Raw genomic sequence first — 20,716 nt, forward strand, 5'->3', positions numbered from 1 at the left:
CCCTGGAAGAGTTGCTCGACTATCTGGTGCTGGACGATGGCGAGATGTGTGACGCATAAAAACAACAAATATTTGCTTTTGTTACAAAATAAATTATACCATTTATTGAGAAAAAAATATTTCCGCCAATAGGGCCATTGCGAAAACTCCGCCAGCAGCAGAGGTTGGGCCTGGAGGAACCCGATCGAAAAAAAATGTATCGCTGAGTGGGTTCAGCTGGTACTAGTAATTGAGTAGGTTCGCGGACCGCTTGACTACGAGTTAAAACGAGGGCAATTTTTGTTACTAGCATTTCCGGTCGTTTGCTGGTGCGACGGATTTTGGAAACAGGGACACGACTTACCGAAGCAGGAGTTTATCGCACAAGCCTTCGCTTTGTAGATCAAACAAGGGGTTAAGGCATTGTTTCTCAATCGGTGAGGAATTCCCCCCTGGGGGGAATTTGGCCATTCTTGGGGGGAAATGACGATGTATGTATGTAAATCCAATGCGTTTTTGTAAAAATATAAATCTTTGTTTGTATTTTATAACCTTTAAAGCTCACTATATATTTGAAATATATATGTTAATTTCTTTGATAAGATACAACAGCAATTTTTATTTCTTTAGATTTCATCTTTGCAGGTGTTTCAAAAATAAAGCTGACAAAAACTAAAATTCAAAATAGTTTATCGAAAAGAATAGAAAACTCCGTGAAATTGTTCTGAATAATACCATCATTTTTTATATTTGCATTCTCTCAAACATAAGCAATTTTTGAAAAATGAAATTTCATATATATTTTTTTGTGAATTTTCACATTATTTTAAACATGAGCATATTTTGTAATAAATTTCAAAAAAATTAAATAAATTCAAGCTTATTTTCATTTTCCTACAAAATGAGAAATTTTTGAAAATATTTTATTTTATGTCAATTTTGTTTTGGTATTTGTTTGAACTTTTGGTAAAATTTCTGTCTGTGATTGATAAAAAATAAAACTGTTAGTGTTTGCAATATTGCAACATACAGGAACATTTAAAGATTATTTAACAAAGTTTTTTCTTGAGCTTGTAAACAAAGTTTTTTCTTGAGCTTGCATTACAATCAATATGAACAGGTAATGAAAATTCGTTTTAAAAATGCTGCAAGTATGCGTAAATTGTTGCGAGTGAAGAAAAAATGTAATGTTGTGAAAAATGTAAAGTTTCTGCAAACATTAATACCAAAATAATGACATTTGTGCAATGATACCCATTAGTTGGAAATTAATGGAAATTAAAGATGGGGGGGAGGAGAATGATGTTCTTGAAATGCAGCCAACGGGGGAATTGATCAATAATGGTTGATCAATAACGGTTGAATTGAATGAAATCATTCATAACAAAAAATAAAAATAAATGAGCGATCGATGTTGTATCGGATTAGTGGTTTTCATAATTTTTCGGACACCTTTTCAAATTTTTAAGCGATTTTCACATTTTTTTAATATGCATTTAAATTATTGGCTTTAAGTCGCAATCTAGGTGGTAGCAAAGTGTGTTATAATCGAGGTCAGAATATGATTTTATTTTTCATAGTTAAAAAATATATCGGCATAAGGAGGGATACCCGTACGGAAGAAGTTTGTAGGTTTCATTGTTTTGTGTTGTGTGTTCTGTTTTGGTTTTTGTTTTCTATTTTTCTTTTTTGTTTCCTGTTTTAGTTTTAGGTTTTTTTGTTTTAATTTTTGTTTTCTTTTTACTGTTTTATTCTTTTCTATTTTGGTTTTTGATTTTTATGTTTTCTGTTTTTTGTTGTCTGTGTCTCGTTTTTTTGCCTCCTGTTTTTGAATTTCTGTTTTTTTTTATATTTAGTTTTTTTCTGTTTTCTTTTTACTGTTTTTGGTTTTTTTGTTTCCTGTGTTTTGTTTTCTGTTTCTCGTTTTTTTGTTTCCTGTTTTTAAATTTCTGTTTTCTTTTTGTATTTTTTCTGTTTTATTATCTTTTTATTTTCTGTTTTTTTTTGTTTCCTGTGTTTTGTTTTCTGTGTTAGGTTTTCTGATTTTTGTTTTTTGATTTTCCGTTTGAGTTTTTGTTTCTTTGCTTTTTGGGTTTGTTTTCTTTTTTTCTGTTTTTGGTTTTATATTAGTTATGTTTTAGGTTTTTTGTTTGACTTTTTTTTCTGTGTATTTCTTGGTATTTTTGTTTTCTGATTATTGTTGGATTTTGCCCCTTTTTTTTTGTTTTGTTTTTTTTTCTGTTTTCTCATTTTTGGTTTCTGTTTTTTTTTGTTTTCTGTCTCATAAAATTGATCCTTGTTTCAAAAAATCAACTGCAATTAACATTTCTAAGAAATGGCAAATTAGATTTTCACCCAAACGATGGCAAAGAGGTTTATTTTACTCTACAACACTGCGACGAACGCCACACTCTGTTGTCAGGTACATCCGCGACGGATGGCCAAGCAGCGCGGGAATGGTCCGCATGAAGGCGATTGCGCGCAGTTTTATCTACTGGTCCGGACTTGACAACGAAATTGAGGAATTCGTTTTCCTTCGCTGGTATAGCACCCACTAAAGCACCATTCGCTACGTTCGGTATTCCGGAAGTTATCGTTTCCGACAACGGAACCCAATTCACTGGCCACGAGTTTTGCACCAAGCTGGGAATTCACTACCTTCGAACCGCTCCATTCCACCCACAATCAAACGGATCGGCGGAACAGTTTGTGGACCTTGAGGAAGCACTGCAGACGCTTCTGCAAGTGTACCGCTATACCCCAATCGGCGATCTCGGTGGCAAGTCTCCGGCGGAATAGCTGTTCGGCCGGCCAGTCCGGACCATCTCTGCTCTCCTACAGCCGACCAAGGACGTTTCGCCAAGCAGCAGCGCTAGGGCGGAACGCAGAACGACGCTTTCAAAAAGCACGGCGCGACTCAACGGACCTTTAGCACGGCGATGCCGTCTTCGCGCAGGTTCATCGTGCCAACTCCTGGCAATAGGAGGTTGGTACCGTGATCGACGACGCCAACGACGCTTGATCCGTTAGCACGCGAACCAGCTGAAGCACCGAGTTTGGAGACTACTGCCTCGCCATAGCCGACGCCGCTCTCATTGTTCTTCGACCGTTTTGGATTGGCCGATCCGGTGGCAGCCACAGTACCTGCAGCGCCTGGGTTAACTCCTGTTCCAGTGGAAGACAGCGACTCGGATTTCTCGGACGACAACTCTGAAGAATCCGACGATCAGGAGCAGTTTCTGGAGGACGAGGACGTCCGGCACCGTCGATTGAAAAACAAACCAAAAAAATACATCAAAATCTATTTGTCAAGATGACATTTCTGGGATACGTTCACTGGTGCCAATTTGTCAAAACTGACATTTCTGGGGTACGTTCACAAAGTGCTGCAACAACGGCAGCACTGAACGCACCCACCGCGTGACAAAGCATGCTACACAAAAATGTATCTGGAAATGTCAAAATGAAGTATTTCATTTACCGCGGTAGACACCGGTGGATAATATTCAAATTAACAAAAGCCCTCGGATTTTGGTGCTAATGTGCGTGATATGGATCGTCTTGTGGGTTAAAGATGACCTGCAGGGGAATTAGGTTTAAACACACACAGTCCAATATACCAAGTTGAGCCGATAGGAGATCGCCAACAGGAGGGCCTCTGGCCCGCGCTGCGAGCGCAATTTACTTGTACTTTTTGTTAGATGTTAATTGTTAATAAAGTGACGATTTTTACTCGGTTATTTTACTTAATTCCCGCGAGTTGTGACTGTGCGATATCCGGTGTGATCTAACGAGTCCTCCGTGGACTCTGGGAAGAATTGGCCGCTGCTGTTCCTGGGAAACTGACTCCGAGTGTGCACTGGACGTGTACACCACCCCCCCCCCTGCCTGCCGCACCATCCGGTTCGTGTTGGGGTCTGGTGAACGCTGCTCAGGTTCTATCGAAGGAGGATTTCACGGTGAGAAGGACCAACCCCAACAATCGCTAATTTAATATTGTTTACATAATTTTGATTTACTTATTCTAATCGAAATACACAAACTAATTTTTTTTGTATCAAATTGTGTTTGTTTTGTAGTAAAAATTCATAGTTTTTCATAAAATGTGGTCGCAATAATATGAAATTCACTGAACCAAAATATGAAATTTTTTAAACAGCATTTTGCTTTACATTTGAAACCTGATTTTTTTCAACCAAAATAGTTATGATGTTCAGAGAAGTCTGTTGAACCAACCATGTATAGGTGTTTGGGTGGATTTAGCAAAGTTATTAAGTTAATTTATAGCATTGGCCGTCTTACCCCACATGGGTGGCCGTCTTACCCCGCGTATTTCATAAATATACGATTTCAATTATTTTTTTAAAATTGCTGAAAAGTATTGAAAATTGGTTTTTAGACCAACTAATTTATGTCATTTCTATAATGGACTAGTAGTAGAACAATATGTACGTAATTTGAGGTCAAAATAATCTGTTGTGTAAATTTTATTAGACTTCTCCCTTAGGGTGGCCGTCTTACCATCATCTCCCCTACTCCTGAATCGGGCGTCCAATTTAAGCTAAAAGTTCTTTTGACACCAAATTTCTATCTAATCACCCTTTCAGGCTGCAATTTTTTTAAAAACACATTTTTAATAATGAACCTCTTAAGACAAAATTTTACGCAAATCGAAGAGGGGTCATAACTTTTTCCGATTTCGTGTGAGTTGGTAGAGAATTACCCACCTTTAAGTGATCTTCGATCTTTGGATTGAGAAATTGCTGTCAAAATCTGAAAACTTTTGCAACCACATGGGACAAATAAACTTGCTGTGAGTAATGCCAAATTTCAGTACTAAGGTGGTATTTATTTTTAATGAAGCTTATGCAAAATGCAAATGCGAACATGGGCAGTTAAATGCCAGAAACCAATGATGATTTTGAAGTTACTTCACTTCGTTGGTTGTTTAACTGACGCAGTATCTCTGAATTGACTCAACCTTTCACCCCCCACCCCCAATCTCATTGTCCTAGTTTTGTGTTGTTGCCATCAAAAGGGCAACCGGCTAAGACCATTATTGTGTCGAGCAACATCAACCGTCTTAGAAGCGTATAAGGCAAAGTTTAAAGACAGAATGAGAGAGAGCGTCAAAAAAAGGTACAGCCATGGTAAGTGAAAATAGCGTTAAAAGGGGATTATTGAACTCAAAATTTTGGTTTTTGCCAAAAGCCTCTTTCACGGCGTATTTGTCACTTTTCTCCGGCGGTCGAGGGGTGGCGAAAATTGTGTAGCTCCCAAAAAGACGTCCTCTTTCGTGCGGTTCCGCGCTACCAGAGCCAGCTGTTGATGGCTTAGTAACGAATTATGTTCTTTCCCAGCTCAGCATTACGCGTATTACGAGGGCGGTGGTGGTGGTTAGGAGGGGTGTGAAAATGAGGATGGGTCGTCGGGAAATCTATCCCAGAGATCAAAAGTGAGCGAAAGGTTTCGGTGGATGGGCGAATTTCGACGTAGCGCAAAAGAAGTAACTTAACGCTTCATTTGAGACTGTTTGTTGATGGATTTCAACTGTGCATGTAATCACCGAAGGCGAAAATTAGCTGGAAAAGGAGAAGGAGGGAAAATCTCGCGCGCGTCTCGAAGCTTCCCCGTCTATGTTTGTGTCGTTGTCGCGCGAAATGTGATTTCGTTTGCATATCTCAGCTTTCGCCGAACCGCAGCATTAGATTGGTTCGACAAACCGAGGTGGGACCTTAATTAAGGCGAAAGTGGCGCTTCCGGGTGAATAAATGATTTGTAAATATTCCCCGCCCTCAACCGAACCCCGCGTTGGCTCAGAGGTTAACCTCAGGTGGCTCAATCACTTACCGTCCTTGTTCATCGCCGACTGGAAGCACTTGGAGAGGCGACAAGCCCGGCACTGGTTCCGGTGGGTCTTGTCGACGGGGCAGCGACCCTTCAGTTCACCGGCAGCCTTACACGTGTACACCCGGTTTCGGTGGATGCTGCGTTTGAAGAAGCCGGAACAGCCTAAGAAGGAGGAGCAGCAAACTGAATGTTAAATTAAGAAAGTTTTTGATATGACTTGTAAACTTTATTTGCTCTGTTGATGAATATTTCATCAAGAGAAATTACGCTAGACAAATTTGTTGTTGTTATATAACTGAGTGTTGAAAACTATATAAAAACAGTTTATTCAAAGGTAAAGGACAAATTATTGAGGGTCTCTCAAAGCCTTTTTTTAGAGAAGTTATTATTTTAAGTCGAAATAATGATCGTAAATAAATTTAACTGAAAAGGGCAAAAGAAAATAATAGAAGGTGGAAGGATAAGCCAAACACTATCAAAACAAACATTATCCAAACAAGATAAATATAATTAATACTACTAAACATGGAACAAGAAAAACATAGAACAAAAGAATTGTAGAACATGGGAAAATTAATAAAAATCGAAGATAATGTGGGCAATTGAGGGTTAACCAATATATTTTCTAAATATAGGATGTTATTGCCTTAAAAAAATATATCAAAACAAATTCGTCATCAGTATGACCAAAATGGTCGTTATCACAAGATAGCAAGAACAATACTGGAGTTTTTTTTTAAAAGGACCAATAAACCAAATTTTCAGTTTTTGCTTTTTGGGTGTTTTTCAATACCCCTGACTCAAGGCGGTTCTAAAAACACCCAAAAAGCAAAAACTGGACTTATTGGACCTTTTCAAAAAAAACTCCAGAATAGCATGATAGTCATGGTTATTCGACCGTCTAACTGTCTCAAAATGTTTTTTTAGCTTTCAAAATTTAGGTAAAGAATTGAATGAATCAGTCTTGCTTGAAACTGTTCCTTACCGTCACAGCTGTAGATGCCATAGTGTTTTCCTGAGCTACGGTCGCCACACACCTTGCACGGGATGTCGAGTAGTCTGTCACCTCAATAATAGAGAAAAAGAAGAAAAAAATTTCAATTAATGATACATTTAAAAAATGTTTTTTTAAATAACGTTCTATTTTTCAGCTTCACGTGAAGTACTTTGATCAGATAATCTCAGCTAATTTTCCCTTAAAATCTTTTTTTTCGCTCTTGTTTACTTTTCCATCGGCCGAGAAGGTTTAAAATGAGAAAGAAAAAAAAACACTTATTTAGGGCGGTTGCGAACCCCTTTTCAATTAAAATTGTACACAATCCGCGCACATTGGATAATTTTCCTTCCACTCTTGCTGGAAAACTGAACAGCTGAGTTGAAAAGGGCCTGCAGTAACTGCGAATCAACTATTTGCTTTCAACTTTGTGCTGACCTTTTGGGGGTGTGAAAAGGGTTTGTATACAACAAATACTTTTTCAGAAGCTATTTCACACGGTTTTCTCTATTCAAGTATTCACGGTTTAAAAAAGCTTCAGTTAGGAAATAGGTTTTAAATACCAAGTTTAAAACTTATTTACACGGAAAGGAGTTCCATCTAAAATTTAACAATTCAAATTAGCTGGCTTCAAATTGGTGAAACAGTGATTTATTTGGTTGAATCAGCTAAAATTACAGGTAAATTTACCATCCTGGTATTGGTGAAATAGCTAACCCTGATTGCTGATTTGCTTTCCAAAACTGACAGCCCAAATCAAAATGACAGGAGAGATTTTACCAAACATAATGGTGTTTCAGCACAATTTTGCGTACAATTACCGAAAAAACTAGCTGGAACCGGCAGCATGGATTTTTGACAGATCATCAGTTCGAGAGCAAAACAAAGCACCGTCTTGTATCGTGTTCGATCCTGTTTGAGCCGATCAGTTCGAGAAGTTTTTTGGTGATTATGTGTGTTGTTTGAGTGCAAGTGCAAGTGCAAAAGGGATAGAATGTGTTGTTTGAGTGAATAAATCAAAAGCCAGGAAGATTTTCTGCGGATCGGCACCTGAAGGTAAGTTTCAGTTAATAAGGTGAGAAGTTTTTTGTGTTGAGGGAAAGTGGTTAGAAGTTGAGCCTCTCATTATTGTTTGGACGATGCGTAGGTGAAAACATGGGGGCATCACTAAACCACTTTGGCCACACTTTGGCAGGAAAAGGGGAGGCTGGCGATTGTCCACACTCTACTTTTTGTATGGACATCTGTCCTCCTGGAGCGGCGGCGGGTACAGAATGCCTAGGTATAGATTGGCCAATGTTTGACAAATCCGAACAAATAGGGCACCTAACGCCTTTTAAGCACGTCAAAAATAGTGTTAAATAATGTTAAATTAATTTAAATTAAGTTAAATTTAGTAAAATTAGGTTCAATCAAGTTATATTGAAATTAAATTTAAATTTGATAAGTTAATTTTAATTAAATTAAGTTACACTTGGTAAAATTTAGAAAAAAATTTGAATTAAGTTAAATCAGTTAAATTTATTAAATTTAGTTTAATTAAGCAAAATTTAGTTAATTTCAGATAAATTTAGTTGAAATTAAATCGTTTTTTTATTTTAGTTCAATTTTGCCAAATTTTGTTAAATTAAGTTGTGTTAAGTTAAATAATGAAATAAAATTAAGTAAAGTTAAGTAAAATTAAGTAAAATTAAGTAAAATTAAGTAAAATAAGGTAAAATTAAGTAAAATTAAGTAAAATTAAGTGAAATTAAGTAAAATTAGGTAAAATTAAGAAAAATTAAGTAAAATTAAGTAAAATTAAGTAAAATTAAGTAAAATTAAGTAAAATTAAGTAAAATTAAGTAAAATTAAGTAAAATTAAGTAAAATTAAGTAAAATTAAGTAAAATTAAGTAAAATTAAGTGAAATAATCAAAAATTAGTAAAATTAAAAAAAAAATATGTAAAATTAAGTGAAATTAAGTAAAATTAAGTAAAATTAAGTAAAATTAAGTAAAATTAAGTAAAATTAAGTAAAATTAAATAAAATTAAGTAAAATTAAGTAAAATTAAGTAAAATTAAGTAAAATTAAGTAAAATTAAGTAAAATTAAGTAAAATTAAGTAAAATTAAGTAAAATTAAGTAAAATTAGGTAAAATTAAGTAAAATTAAGTAAAATTAAGTAAAATTAAATAAATTAAGTAAAATTAAGTAAAATTACGTAAAATCAAGTAAAATTAAGTAAAATTAAGCAAAATTAAGTAAAATTAAGTAAAATTAAGTAAAATTATGAAAAATTGAGTAAAATTAAGTAAAATTAAGTAAAATTAAGTAAAATTAAGTAAAATTAAGAAAAATTAAGTAAAATTAAGTAAAATTAAGCAAAATTTAGTAAAATTAAGTAAAATTAAGTAAAATCAAGTAAAATTAAGTAAAATAAAGAAAAATAAAGTAAAATTAGGTAAAGATAAGCAGCATTAATTTAAATTAAGTGAAATTAGGTAAAAATACGTAGCATTGAGTAAACTTAGGTAAAATTAAGCATTAAGTCAAATTGAGTAAAATTGAGTAAATATAGTATAATTAAGCAAAATAAAGTAAAATAAAGTAAAATAAAGTAAAATAAAGTAAAATAAAGTAAAATAAAGTAAAATAAAGTAAAATAAAGTAAAATGAAGTAAAATAAAGTAAAATAAAGTAAAATAAATTAAAATAAATTAAAATAAAGTAAAATAAAGTAAAATAAAGTAAAATTAAGTATTTTCGTATTTTTGTATTTTTTTATTTTTGTATTTTTGTATTTTTGTATTTTTGTATTTTTGCATTTTTGTATTTTTGTATTTTTGTATTTTTGTATTTTTGTATTTTTGTATTTTTGTATTTTTGTATTTTTGTATTTTTTTTTTTCAATTCAATTCAATTTATTTTGTCAGTAAATAATCAATTTACAAATCCGTATTTCTTATAACCTAATAGAGTTTTGGAGTTCCTTTCAGCTATGGTTTACACTATATTTCATTTTGATGTAATTGGATATTCTAACAATGGATTTGGCAAGAGAAGGAAAAATTAAAAAAAAAACCTTCTAGATTTGCTAAGGAAAAGGATAGAAATAGAAAAGCTTAAAACTAAATCACAGTATGTTTTGTCTATTGACGTCGAAAAACTTCGCTGCACAAGGCAGCTTATCCGTTGTAGATGTACTTTATCATCAGCTCACTGAGAGCTTGGAATTGTTCTGCCTTGTTTCGACAGGCACGAAAGCGCGTGAGCATCTCTCCAGCAAGGGCGAAAAACTCAGGAAGCGTGAAGAGATCATCACCGGTAACATCAGCTTGTCCCGGGGGAGAACCGCCCCCAGAAGCGGCTACTCTAGCGTACGAACCTCCCCAACCGGGAGGGAACGCTGGGTTGGTCGATGGAGCCACTCCGCCGCCTATAGGAATGCTATTATTTAGTTTTTTTTCATGTTTTGCTTGTCACGATGTGGAGGAAGCAAAATATTATAAATCGAGAACACCCATGGGAGATTTATTTGTAGGAAGTTTTGTTTCACCTTCCTGATTAAGAATATGTTCGATCCAAAATATTCTATCGATGAAAATTGCGTTTTTAAGGAAAAAAACTGCGTTTTTCCGCATGGTGACTCAAGAAAATTCTAATAATTTGTTAATTAGCCTTATTATTATGTCGTGTTTCAAAGGTCTCCATTAGTATGAAAAACATATCTAGAGTTTTTTTTTGAAAAGGTACAAAAAGCTATTGTCTTTCATATATTTATAGGACCTATTCAAAAGAAAAACACTAGTTTTTTGTCTGAAAAACGCAATTTTAACATTTAACGCAACATTTCTGAAAACAAAATTGTATAGTGTTTTTCTATAAATGTGTGAGTGAGTTAGAGCGTCCAATTTCCCGGGGTTACAAAATTCCCGGGAAACGGGAAATTTTCAACAAATTTCCCGGGAAATCCCGGGAATTCCCGGGAAATTTTATATTTAACGAAAATTATTCTAATCCTGTTTCTTATTAATCTTTTGCAACGAAATTGTATAGAACAGCAACTTTAATGGTCAAAATGAGTGTGAGGATCAATGAATGGCTTGACTGCTTATAAAAAATCATGCAACTTTGAGAAAATATATAAACTTTCTAATTTTTATGTCGTCTTTCAACTCGTTCCAAATGAAAAAAAAAAAATATTATTAGGGTAATTCTCCGCCAACTCACACAGCAGTTGCCCCGACCCCTCTTCGATTTGCGTGAAACTTTGTCCTAAGGGGTAACTTTTGTCCCTGATCACGAATCCGAGGTCCGTTTTTTGATATCTCGTGACGTAGGGGCGGTACGACCCCTTCCATTTTTGAACATGTGAAAAAAGAGGTGTTTTTCAATAATTTGCAGCCTGAAACGGTGATAAGATAGAAATTTGGTGCCAAAGGGACTTTTGTGTAAAATTAGACGCGCAATTTGATGGCGTACTCAGAATTCCGAATAAACGCATTTTTCATCGAAAAAACACTAAAAAAGTTTTAAAAATTGTCCCATTTTCCGTTACTCGACTGTAAAAAATTTTAGAACATGTCATTTTATGGTAAATTTAATATACTTTTCGAATCTACATTGTCCCAGAAGGGTCATTTTTTCATTTAGAACAAGATTTTTCATTTTAAAATTTCGTGTTTTTTCTAACTTTGCAGGGTTATTTTTTAGAGTGTAACAATGTTCTACAAAATTGTAGAGCAGACAATTTCAAAAAAATTGATATATAGACATAAGGGGTTTGCTTATAAACATCACGAGTTATCGCGATTTTACGAAAAAAAGTTTTGAAAAAGTTGGTCGTCATCGATCATGGCCATTCATGGTCACCCGCGACAGACACGGACGACGAAACAAAGAGAAACGCAAAAAGTAACTTTTTCAAAACTTTTTTTCGTAAAATCGCGATAACTCGTGATGTTTATAAGCAAACCCCTTATGTCTATATATCAAAATTTTTTGTAATTGTCTGCTCTACAACTTTGTAGAACATTGTTACACTCTAAAAAATAACCCTGAAAAGTTAGAAAAAACACGAAATTTAAAATGAAAAATTTTGTTTTAAATGAAAAAATGACCCTTCTGGGACAATGTAGATTCGAAAAGTACATTAAATTTCCCATAAAATGACATGTTCCAAAAAATTTTACAGTCGAGTAACGGAAAATGGGACAATTTTTAAAACTTTTTTAGTGTTTTTTTCGATGAAAAATACGTTTATTCGGAATTCTGAGTACGCCATCAAATCGGGCGTCTAATTTTACATAAAAGTTCCTTTGACACCAAATTTCTATCTCATCACCGTTTCAGGCTGCAAATTATTGAAAAACACCTCTTTTTTCGCATGTTCAAAAATGGAAGGGGTCGTACCGCCCCTCCGTCACGAGATATCAAAAAACGGACCTCGGTTTCATGATCAGAGACAAAAGTTACCCCTTAGGACAAAGTTTCACGCAAATCGAAGAGGGGTCGGGGCAACTTTTCCCGATTTCGTGTGAGTTGGTAGAGAATTACCCATTAGTATTTTTGTTAAGAAGGATTTTTTTAAATCAAAGTGTTTGGACAGTGAAAATCTATACTCCACAACCATAAAGTTGCTTTTAAATTTGTCTCAGCGACCTTAAATTAAAATAAAATAAAAAACCAAAAAAATCAACTTGGGAATAAATAGATAATCATTGAATTTACCCTAAAAATCGAATTCCTAGCGCTTTTTAACTTGAAACACTATTTCATTAAATCACAACTCAAAGTTTTCAAATATTTGAAGCGAGTTTTTGAAATATAGTTGTATTCTATGGGTAAATTACATATGATAGGAAGTTGTTATTTAATGGTTAATCATGGTTTTATGATATGATTTTAGTTATGTGGTATTCAGCCTAATAAATTAATAAGATTAAAATAATTTTGAGTATTTAAAATTTTTGAAATTCAACGATATTTTTTCATATATAACCCTCTTACGCCCTTGGTAGCTCACGTGCTTCATAAATGTATAACTTCAATCAGTAATTTCTCGAATACTTAGACACAAATTCTACTCACACAAACCTTTTTCAAAAATTTAATTATATCAGTTCAATTTCCATCCACATCCTTGAACATGTAAAAAAAGCCAAGCAAATCTCAATGTTGATCGTGGGCGGAAGATGTAAATATCTTTTTTTCAAATGATATTATTAAAAAAAAACCATTAAAAAAGTTTGTCATAAATAATATAGTTTATATTCATTCCATAACAGCGTAAGTTTTGTTGTCCAACAAATAAGCAAACAATATTCCTAGTGGTGAATGCTTCAGAAATAAATATTATCTGAATTAAACCTTGACATAAAATTTACAGACAAGCTGATTAGTTCAATATGAACAGTAGATGGAAATAAATAAAATCAAATCAGGCTCTCCAACTATTATTTTTAGAATAATTTCAAAACATTGGTGCCAAAAGGTAGGAAAATGTATACTTCTGCTTGTATTTCGGGAATATTTTTTTCCGGGAAATCCCGGGAATTCCCGGGAATTTTTTTCCCGGGACGGGAATTTGGACGCTCTAGAGTGAGTCAAAAAAGAAAGAAATTTGATCTAAATTAGGTCAGGATGTGTCCATATATGGCGTAATTTTCAAAACGTCCATATTATTGCCCCACCTTCTTCAAAGAGCTGGGCACGCTAGTGGTCAAAACTTACAAAATTTCCGGGTATTATTTTATAGTAAATTGATTCGAATGGCAATTTACATTTTCGGATTTTGTCTTGATTGATGATAATGTTAAAACTATTTTTTTCACAAAATAATATTTTAAGGAGGGAGGTTTTAACCTAACTTTCTTAGACAAATTTAATGGTTTTAAAATATTGCGCATACTTTTTTACAATTTATATTATTTATTTAAGAATAAAGATAATAAAATATTAAATTGAATCTGTAAACATTCTTCAAAAAATGACTATCTGCACCTTGATTCGAATAATCCTTTGAATATCCTGCCAGGGAATCACCTGAATAGCAGGGATGCGTACAATATGGAGTCGCTTATTGATTTATCGTCAACGTACTCTTGAGTGTATGTGAGTACTGCACACGTGCGAGGGTGGTCCTGCACATACAGCATCCCTACACTAGTGTTGGTCAGTGCTGTTTGGTAGTCAGTACATAAGCGTAGCCCACGTTTGCCGTACCCGCAAACTGACTCCGGGGATGCTGCCAGAGCAGAAAGCCGAATTTGTCAACTCTACAGCGATATTCGATTTCAGGTCGTGACTTCCGCCCTCCATCGGTTTGCACGGTTTCAGGACATGACAAGGCACACAGACTGTGGCATCCAAGCCGTGAAAAGTGTTAAAATCAACAAAAATTAATCAAAATTTTTATTTATCTTTTGCGTTCGGTACACCATTCAAATCGTTTTAAAATGGCTTTCCCGCGTGTTTATTTTGTACACAGAAAAACATATTGTAGAGCCGCCGTCGACACGAACTCGGCTTTGAACGGGCCCTTAAAAATACAAACCAGAGCGAACCAACCGACAAAAAAAGGGTTGCGGCCAACTTTCACAATTAAACTCTACAGCGCGGCTAGGTAGCGTTCAAGGACCAAAAAGTGACGTGATCCTGTTTGCCACTTTCGGCGAGCGAATAAGTTTCCTAAATCAAAATCAACACTTTGAACGTGCGCGAACGCGTGCTTGGCGCAAAGCCGACGAAAGAATAACAAGCTCAAGTGTTTACTTTTTTAAAATCGGCTTTCAGTAGATTAGTTCACTTCACGTGAACGTTTGGCTAGAGGGTGACGCGACCCCTTTTGGTGTTAAAAAATTTTAATATAGAAGGGGTAAGTTTAAATGAGTTTTAAAATAAGTTGATCGATTTCTTGTCAAGCACACACTCAGTTTTGGCGATTTCCCAGAAATTTTTCCCTTGGCTTTTTTTAAATAAACTAAAAGAAAGAAAGTATAAAAAAATATTTTACTAGAATTACCTTTAAAATCCTGAATAAGTTAATGTGAAACTGGAAAGCAGCGCTATATTGACACCGTGACTCGAGTTTTAAGGAAAATGCCGTAACTTTAGATGTTTAATTTTTTCAGACGCTAAATAGGTCAATGAGAAGCAATCTGTCAAGTTCAAAAATTGATTTAAGTTGAACAGAAGCTGTGCAAAAACTGGTGTTCCGCTTCACCTTTAAAAAATAATTTTAATCATTTGCATCAAGGTTGTTAATCGATAACATTATCGTCAATAATGGTTATAGTGATCGAAATACGATTATTGTATCGGCGATAAATTATCGTCTCGATGATAACGATGACCATTGACCAGTAGGGTGCCCAGTACTTTTTAAAATCTCTTATAACTTTCCTGTATTGAGTTTTACAGCATTTCGACATCGTCGTGCTGTCATGTCGCACCCGCCATTTCGACGTTCCGAGAAAAACGCGTTTTAATGTTTGACCTTGAATAAACAAAAACTAGAGCACGCAATGTAAACAATAACAAACACGTTTTGTTTGATTGACCATTCTGTGCATTGTCCCGAAGTTTGGTTGTATTTGGTTGCTGGAGTCCCGAGTTATAATTACAAATGTTTACGGTAGTCTGACTTGTACGTGCGACAAACGCATCCTGACCTGAAATCCCTTTGGCCAATTGTCACACTTACATCGATTTTCAGGGAGTGACAAGATAGCACTACAAGATTGAAACTACTTTCATATGTAAAGTGACAAAAATGCACGGAGTTTTTTCGGTTATTGGTGAATATCTCAGGATTGAAATCGAATTTTGGGGATCTAAAAAGGTCAAAAGGTGAGGCATTGTGAGCTGCACAAAATGGCGTTCTTAACTCAATTTGGCCCAAAATGCACGTACGACAAGTTAGCACGATGGCGACGATTTGTATGTTCTACAAAGTTGTAGAGCATTAAATTTTAAATGAGAATCTCACTTTTGGGAATAATTGGATGGAAAAAGCGCACCGTGCAGACTTTTCAGCACTTGTATCGAAAAGTAACACTTTTCATAATTTTTTTGATTTAAACGGTTTATTGACAAAATACATGAAAATTTGACTTAAAATTTCACTCAGTGTGTGTTTTTGGAATTGCAAAAATGTTGTATGGAACTCGTTGCAAAACTTGATTTTTTCAGCACTCTTTGTATTTATCCAACTCGGTGAACCTCGTTGGATAAATGTACGACTCGTGCTGAAAAAATCCTCTTTTTGCAATTTGTTGCATAAACTACTATTTCTAAATTTAATTTTGGAAATTGGAGATGATTTTAAATACAAAAGTAATTCAACCATTCCATGCTTGACCATCTTACAATTTGTTTTACTCAAAGTAGCATAAAATGTTATTTGCCTAGTATTTTTAAATACCGTTATCAGGGGTGACATTGGGTCTGAGGGGAGAGATTAAGTTATACAAAAATGCCGAAATTGGTATGACCCAATCTCACCCCCAGACCCAATGTCATCCCTGATGACGGTATCAAAAATTGTTGTCGTCAGCTCGGGAAACCAAAAAAAAAAGCTTTTCATTGCAACATAGAAATCTAGTTACATAATATTTTTGGATGAACTTTATATACCACGGATCGGTCAAGTTCGAGGAGTGCACTCGAGTGGCTGAAAATTTTGTGGTTAAAGACAATCGTAATTTCACAAATATAATACAAACTGTACCGTCATCTGGGGTAAATCGGGACTACAGTCTGAATAGGGACAGCAGTTTTTAGAGCACATAAAGCTTTTAAATTTGGAAATGGATGTACACATTTTGTTGGCCTGAGTCTGTTCTAACCGAAACCAACCAGAAAAATCAAAATATTGTGCTCCAACATGGTCAAAACTGCTGTCCCAATTCGCCCCATGTGTCCCGATTGACCCCAGTTTACGGTATGTATAGTATGTAAAAAAAGTATTTACACCCCATGGGCATTATGCACATTTTGTGATGAAACATGTAAACAATTTAAAGTTTGACAGGAACCTAGTACTACGTTTTGTTCAGAAACTCATGCTGAACATTTAGCTACATAAAGCTCATGAAAAGATGGTTTCTATAAAAAGTTCTATAACAAATACTATTACAAAAATCAAAAAAGGTGCAGAAAAAGTTTGTACACCTTTCGAAAAATTTACATAAATAAAGTTATATAATGACAAATCACCATAAATTCAGTCTCCCAACTCCAAATTAGCATCCTTGACTGATTAAAACAATAATTTGGATTGAATATTAAGTTTACCAATTACTTAGTATAAAAGTTTATATAACTCTGGAAATTATATATAAAACTTATCTAAACTTAATTTTGCAAACTTTTAATTCAACTAAATGTCAATATATTACCATAGAATTGCTAAAGAAACATTTTGGAGTGGGTATAACACCGTTTTGAGGGTCTTTGTATCGTATACCTAGGTAAAAACGTTGTTATGGTTTCGTCTGCCTTTATCAGATGTTAGGCACTTATATTCGTAACCCAATTGTGATATATTTGAATCCAATGAGTTTGAACCAATATGGAATACCTGTTTATTGCATTCTTTGCATTTGCGAGATGTTTGTGTGTGTACTTTAATATGTGTAAGAATTTCTTTTAAAACAAATCATCTCGTCTGTTCCATTCGTCCCATTTAGTTGGTACAAACAACGGCAAATTTTGATATCAAATGGTTTTCCTATACCAATTTCAATAAAAAAAAAAAATAGATTCAAAATGCAATGCACAAAATGTGAGCTAGAACAATTGCTACCGTGAGTGGGGGTGACATTGGGTATGGGGGTAAGATTGGGTCAAAGTGATATTTTACGGATTTCACAGGTTCTTCTCGATGAAACTAAATGACTTAGCTGAAAAAAATCGTTCCTGGAACAAATTCTATAAGGCGTCATCCATAAAGTACGTACGCTCTTGGGGGAGTTTACCGGAGACTGTGACGTCACGGTAGGTTTTTTTATGATTGCATAATATTAATTCAAAATGTACACAATTAAATTAAATCAGACATGCATCCGCTCTAATTCCTCTTTTAGAAGAACTTGTTTGGCATTTTGCGTACATGTTGTGCCAGTGATTAGAGTACACTAATTACGCTAATCTTTAAGGCTCTCGAAGACCCTGAGAATTAATTTTGAAAGCCAAGTGAGATATAGCGTAAGAACCTTTAAGCGCACCCAAAGAGCTTTTAAGAAGTTCTTTGGTCTAGCAAAATGTGACGTACTTTTTGAGGGGGTGTTCAACCTTGCGTGACAAAGTGTGACATAGGGGAGAGGGGGGGTTAATTTTGGCCGATTTTTGCGTGACATACTTTATGGATGACGCCTAATTTAGGCAGCTGTATAAAGTTGAGGTAAGTTTTTGACCAAAAATGACCTCTTGAAAAATCAACTTTTTGATATTCTTTTTTTGGAATTGCTCGAAAAGTTCCTAAATGTTTTAAAATCTCTACTACAAACAATGACCGAGAAACGTAACCCAGTGGTAACGCTTCCGTATCGTAAGCGGTAGATCTGGGTTCAAATCCAGGCTCGGACCACCACAACTGGTATCTTTTCCCTTCTAGAATCGATTGCTTAGTAAAAGGAAGGTAGTGCATCGTCACAAACTGGACTTTATCACGACACCTTAAGGAGGCGTCATTTGGAATGTTAACATTAACCTTACGGGACCATCCATAAACCACGTGGACACTTTTTGTGAATCCGTTATCCCCCCCCCCCTCGTGGACAATTGTCCATACAAAAAAAAAACTTTTTTGTATGGATCGTGGACAATCGCCATACCCCCTAAAGTTTCCACGTGGTTTATGGATGGTCCCCAAATGCAGGCCCCGATACTCTTCAAGGGTGTTCCCCTCAGGAACTGGGAAAGATTTACTTTTTTTACTACAAACATTGTAGCATGTCAATACGATTCCGAAACACTGTAGGATGTTTTGTTTTTGCCATTTCGTTGTATTTGAGCATCATTTTAGTTTCATTTGACAAAGGGGTGAGATTGGGTCAATTTTCAAACGATTGGCATTTAAGGTAGAGTTCATCAAATCCCACCATATTTTGGGAAAATGTTAGTAACTGTCTGAGAAGAATTCTCCCTTTAAAGATTTTCGATGTTATTTAAATTGTTTTTGTTATTGTATCGTGGAGTACCGTTTTTCGGCCCATCTTTAATTTATCCCAAAAAATGACGAGTCAGCCTATCAGCATGTTATGTAGATGATTTAGTATAACTAGGAAACTATTTTCATCTTTATATCCATGGCCATCCTATTAGCGACGGCAAATGTGTCTCCGTGAAACCAATCAGTACCTGTTCCCATTCTTCGTGGCTGCCAAACGAATTTGAAATCCAACGTGAACTAATTTCTACCGCTGCACGATAGCTCCAAACATTGACAAATCACAGCACTTATCACAATTGGCTATTTTCGCCTGACTTTTGTTTCTCCCTACACTAGATTTTGTTTTCCAGATTATTTATCTACATAGGAATTGTGTCAGAGAATGCACTTGATCTTTCCGAAAATCACACAGATGTATTCGCAATTTCTGAAGAAACACTCCCGACGCACTTTCCCAAAACTTCCGAATATCTCCAAACACCTGGTACTCCAGTGAAGAAGCGTCCCGACGCGTGTCACTCCGGCTCGATTGTCCCTGATCAACTGACTCCTGTCCAGATTTCCCGCAATTGGCACACAGAATCAGCAGCAGCAGCAAGGAGCAGCCAGAAACTCGTAGAAGCTGATTACCGACTGATGCTGTGTTGACTTCATCACAATTCACATTTGCTACAGTTACCACTGGCTGGCTGGCTGGCACTTGAACCAGAACGTGCGCCATCCTCTCCCTATTTCTTCCCTTGTATCTGTGTATGTCCTTTTCCCTTTCCTTTCCACCACCACCACCAGCAGTGCCACGTGGCCACAAGTCGTCCTTATGTTTCTGCGTCCTGTGACTGGCGCATCAACACACAAAATCCAACACCAGTCAGTCATTTTCCTTTTTCGCTCTGCCACCACCCGCCCTCCCGCCGGTACCAAATGTCACCAATCCTCTCCCCTACACGTACACACGTGGCACGGCAAGCCAACCGCAGCTTCCGACACCGACAAGGACCGGTTTGACATAGAGAGCCCAAGCCAAGTGCTCGAGTTCCTTTTTTTTTACATCGCAACTCTCAATATTGCAACTTTGCAGCATTACCGACGGAGGACCTTTGGTCCTTGGTATATAGTCAAAGGGTGTGGCCTAGCAATCTCTCGCGTGGTGAGATGGTGTCCTTTCCGGTGGGCGGAGTCTGCTCTCTTGCTCTCTTGTGTTACGCGCGTGTTACTAGGACGGTGTTTCATTCATGCATTCATTCATAAATTCGTGGTGGGCTCACAAATACACGCGAGAAGACTCGAATACAAGTGCAGAAAAAGGATATACGCAGGACAACGTTGGGAACTTGGAGCGAATCCGTACTATTGATGCAATGTAGAGTAGAAGCAGCTATTGCAGGTGAATTAATTCAAACAATGCTTAAAATAGAACCACTAAACCGATACTAGCGTCACATACCCTATATAAACACCGGGACACATTGCTGGGGAGCCAGTCATCAGTTCCAGTAAAAGTGAGCCTGTGTGGGAAGAATGAAAACAATCTGATCAATTTTTCGACTTTATGCTGTTGTAATTTTGATTACCTTCAGCTTCCTATCTAGGATGAATGGTTTTGGTTTCAGAGAGTACCAAAGCTGATATGCATTTCGATAGATTGTTGGTAAATCATACTCAAATGAATCATAGGTTTGGGGGATATTCAGATTTGCCAGTTCAGTATATAAAAAATTAAACATTAGAGTGGGTAC

General features: G+C 35.7%; 1 protein-coding gene across 2 annotated transcripts in view; it reads right to left on the minus strand.

The window, feature by feature from the left end:
- LOC6032939 (nuclear receptor subfamily 2 group E member 1) overlaps positions 1 to 19,848 on the minus strand; it is a 31,222-nt gene extending 11,374 nt beyond the window's left edge. The window contains exons 1-3 of one of the 2 annotated variants that reach the window (XM_038256424.1): positions 19,169 to 19,848; positions 6,815 to 6,888; positions 5,830 to 5,991 (exon numbers count right to left, since the gene is read on the minus strand). In XM_038256424.1, coding sequence (XP_038112352.1) covers positions 5,830 to 5,842 — 13 coding nt within the window. In that variant the 5' untranslated portion in view covers positions 5,843 to 5,991; positions 6,815 to 6,888; positions 19,169 to 19,848. Of the gene's footprint in view, positions 1 to 5,829; positions 5,992 to 6,814; positions 6,896 to 19,168 lie in introns of both variants that reach the window. The other variant, XM_038256423.1, reaches the window with a different exon arrangement.
- Between the last annotated feature and the right edge of the window lie 868 nt (positions 19,849 to 20,716).

Source organism: Culex quinquefasciatus, chromosome 2, assembly GCF_015732765.1.
Source record: "Culex quinquefasciatus strain JHB chromosome 2, VPISU_Cqui_1.0_pri_paternal, whole genome shotgun sequence".
NCBI classification, from domain to species: Eukaryota; Metazoa; Arthropoda; class Insecta; order Diptera; family Culicidae; genus Culex; species Culex quinquefasciatus.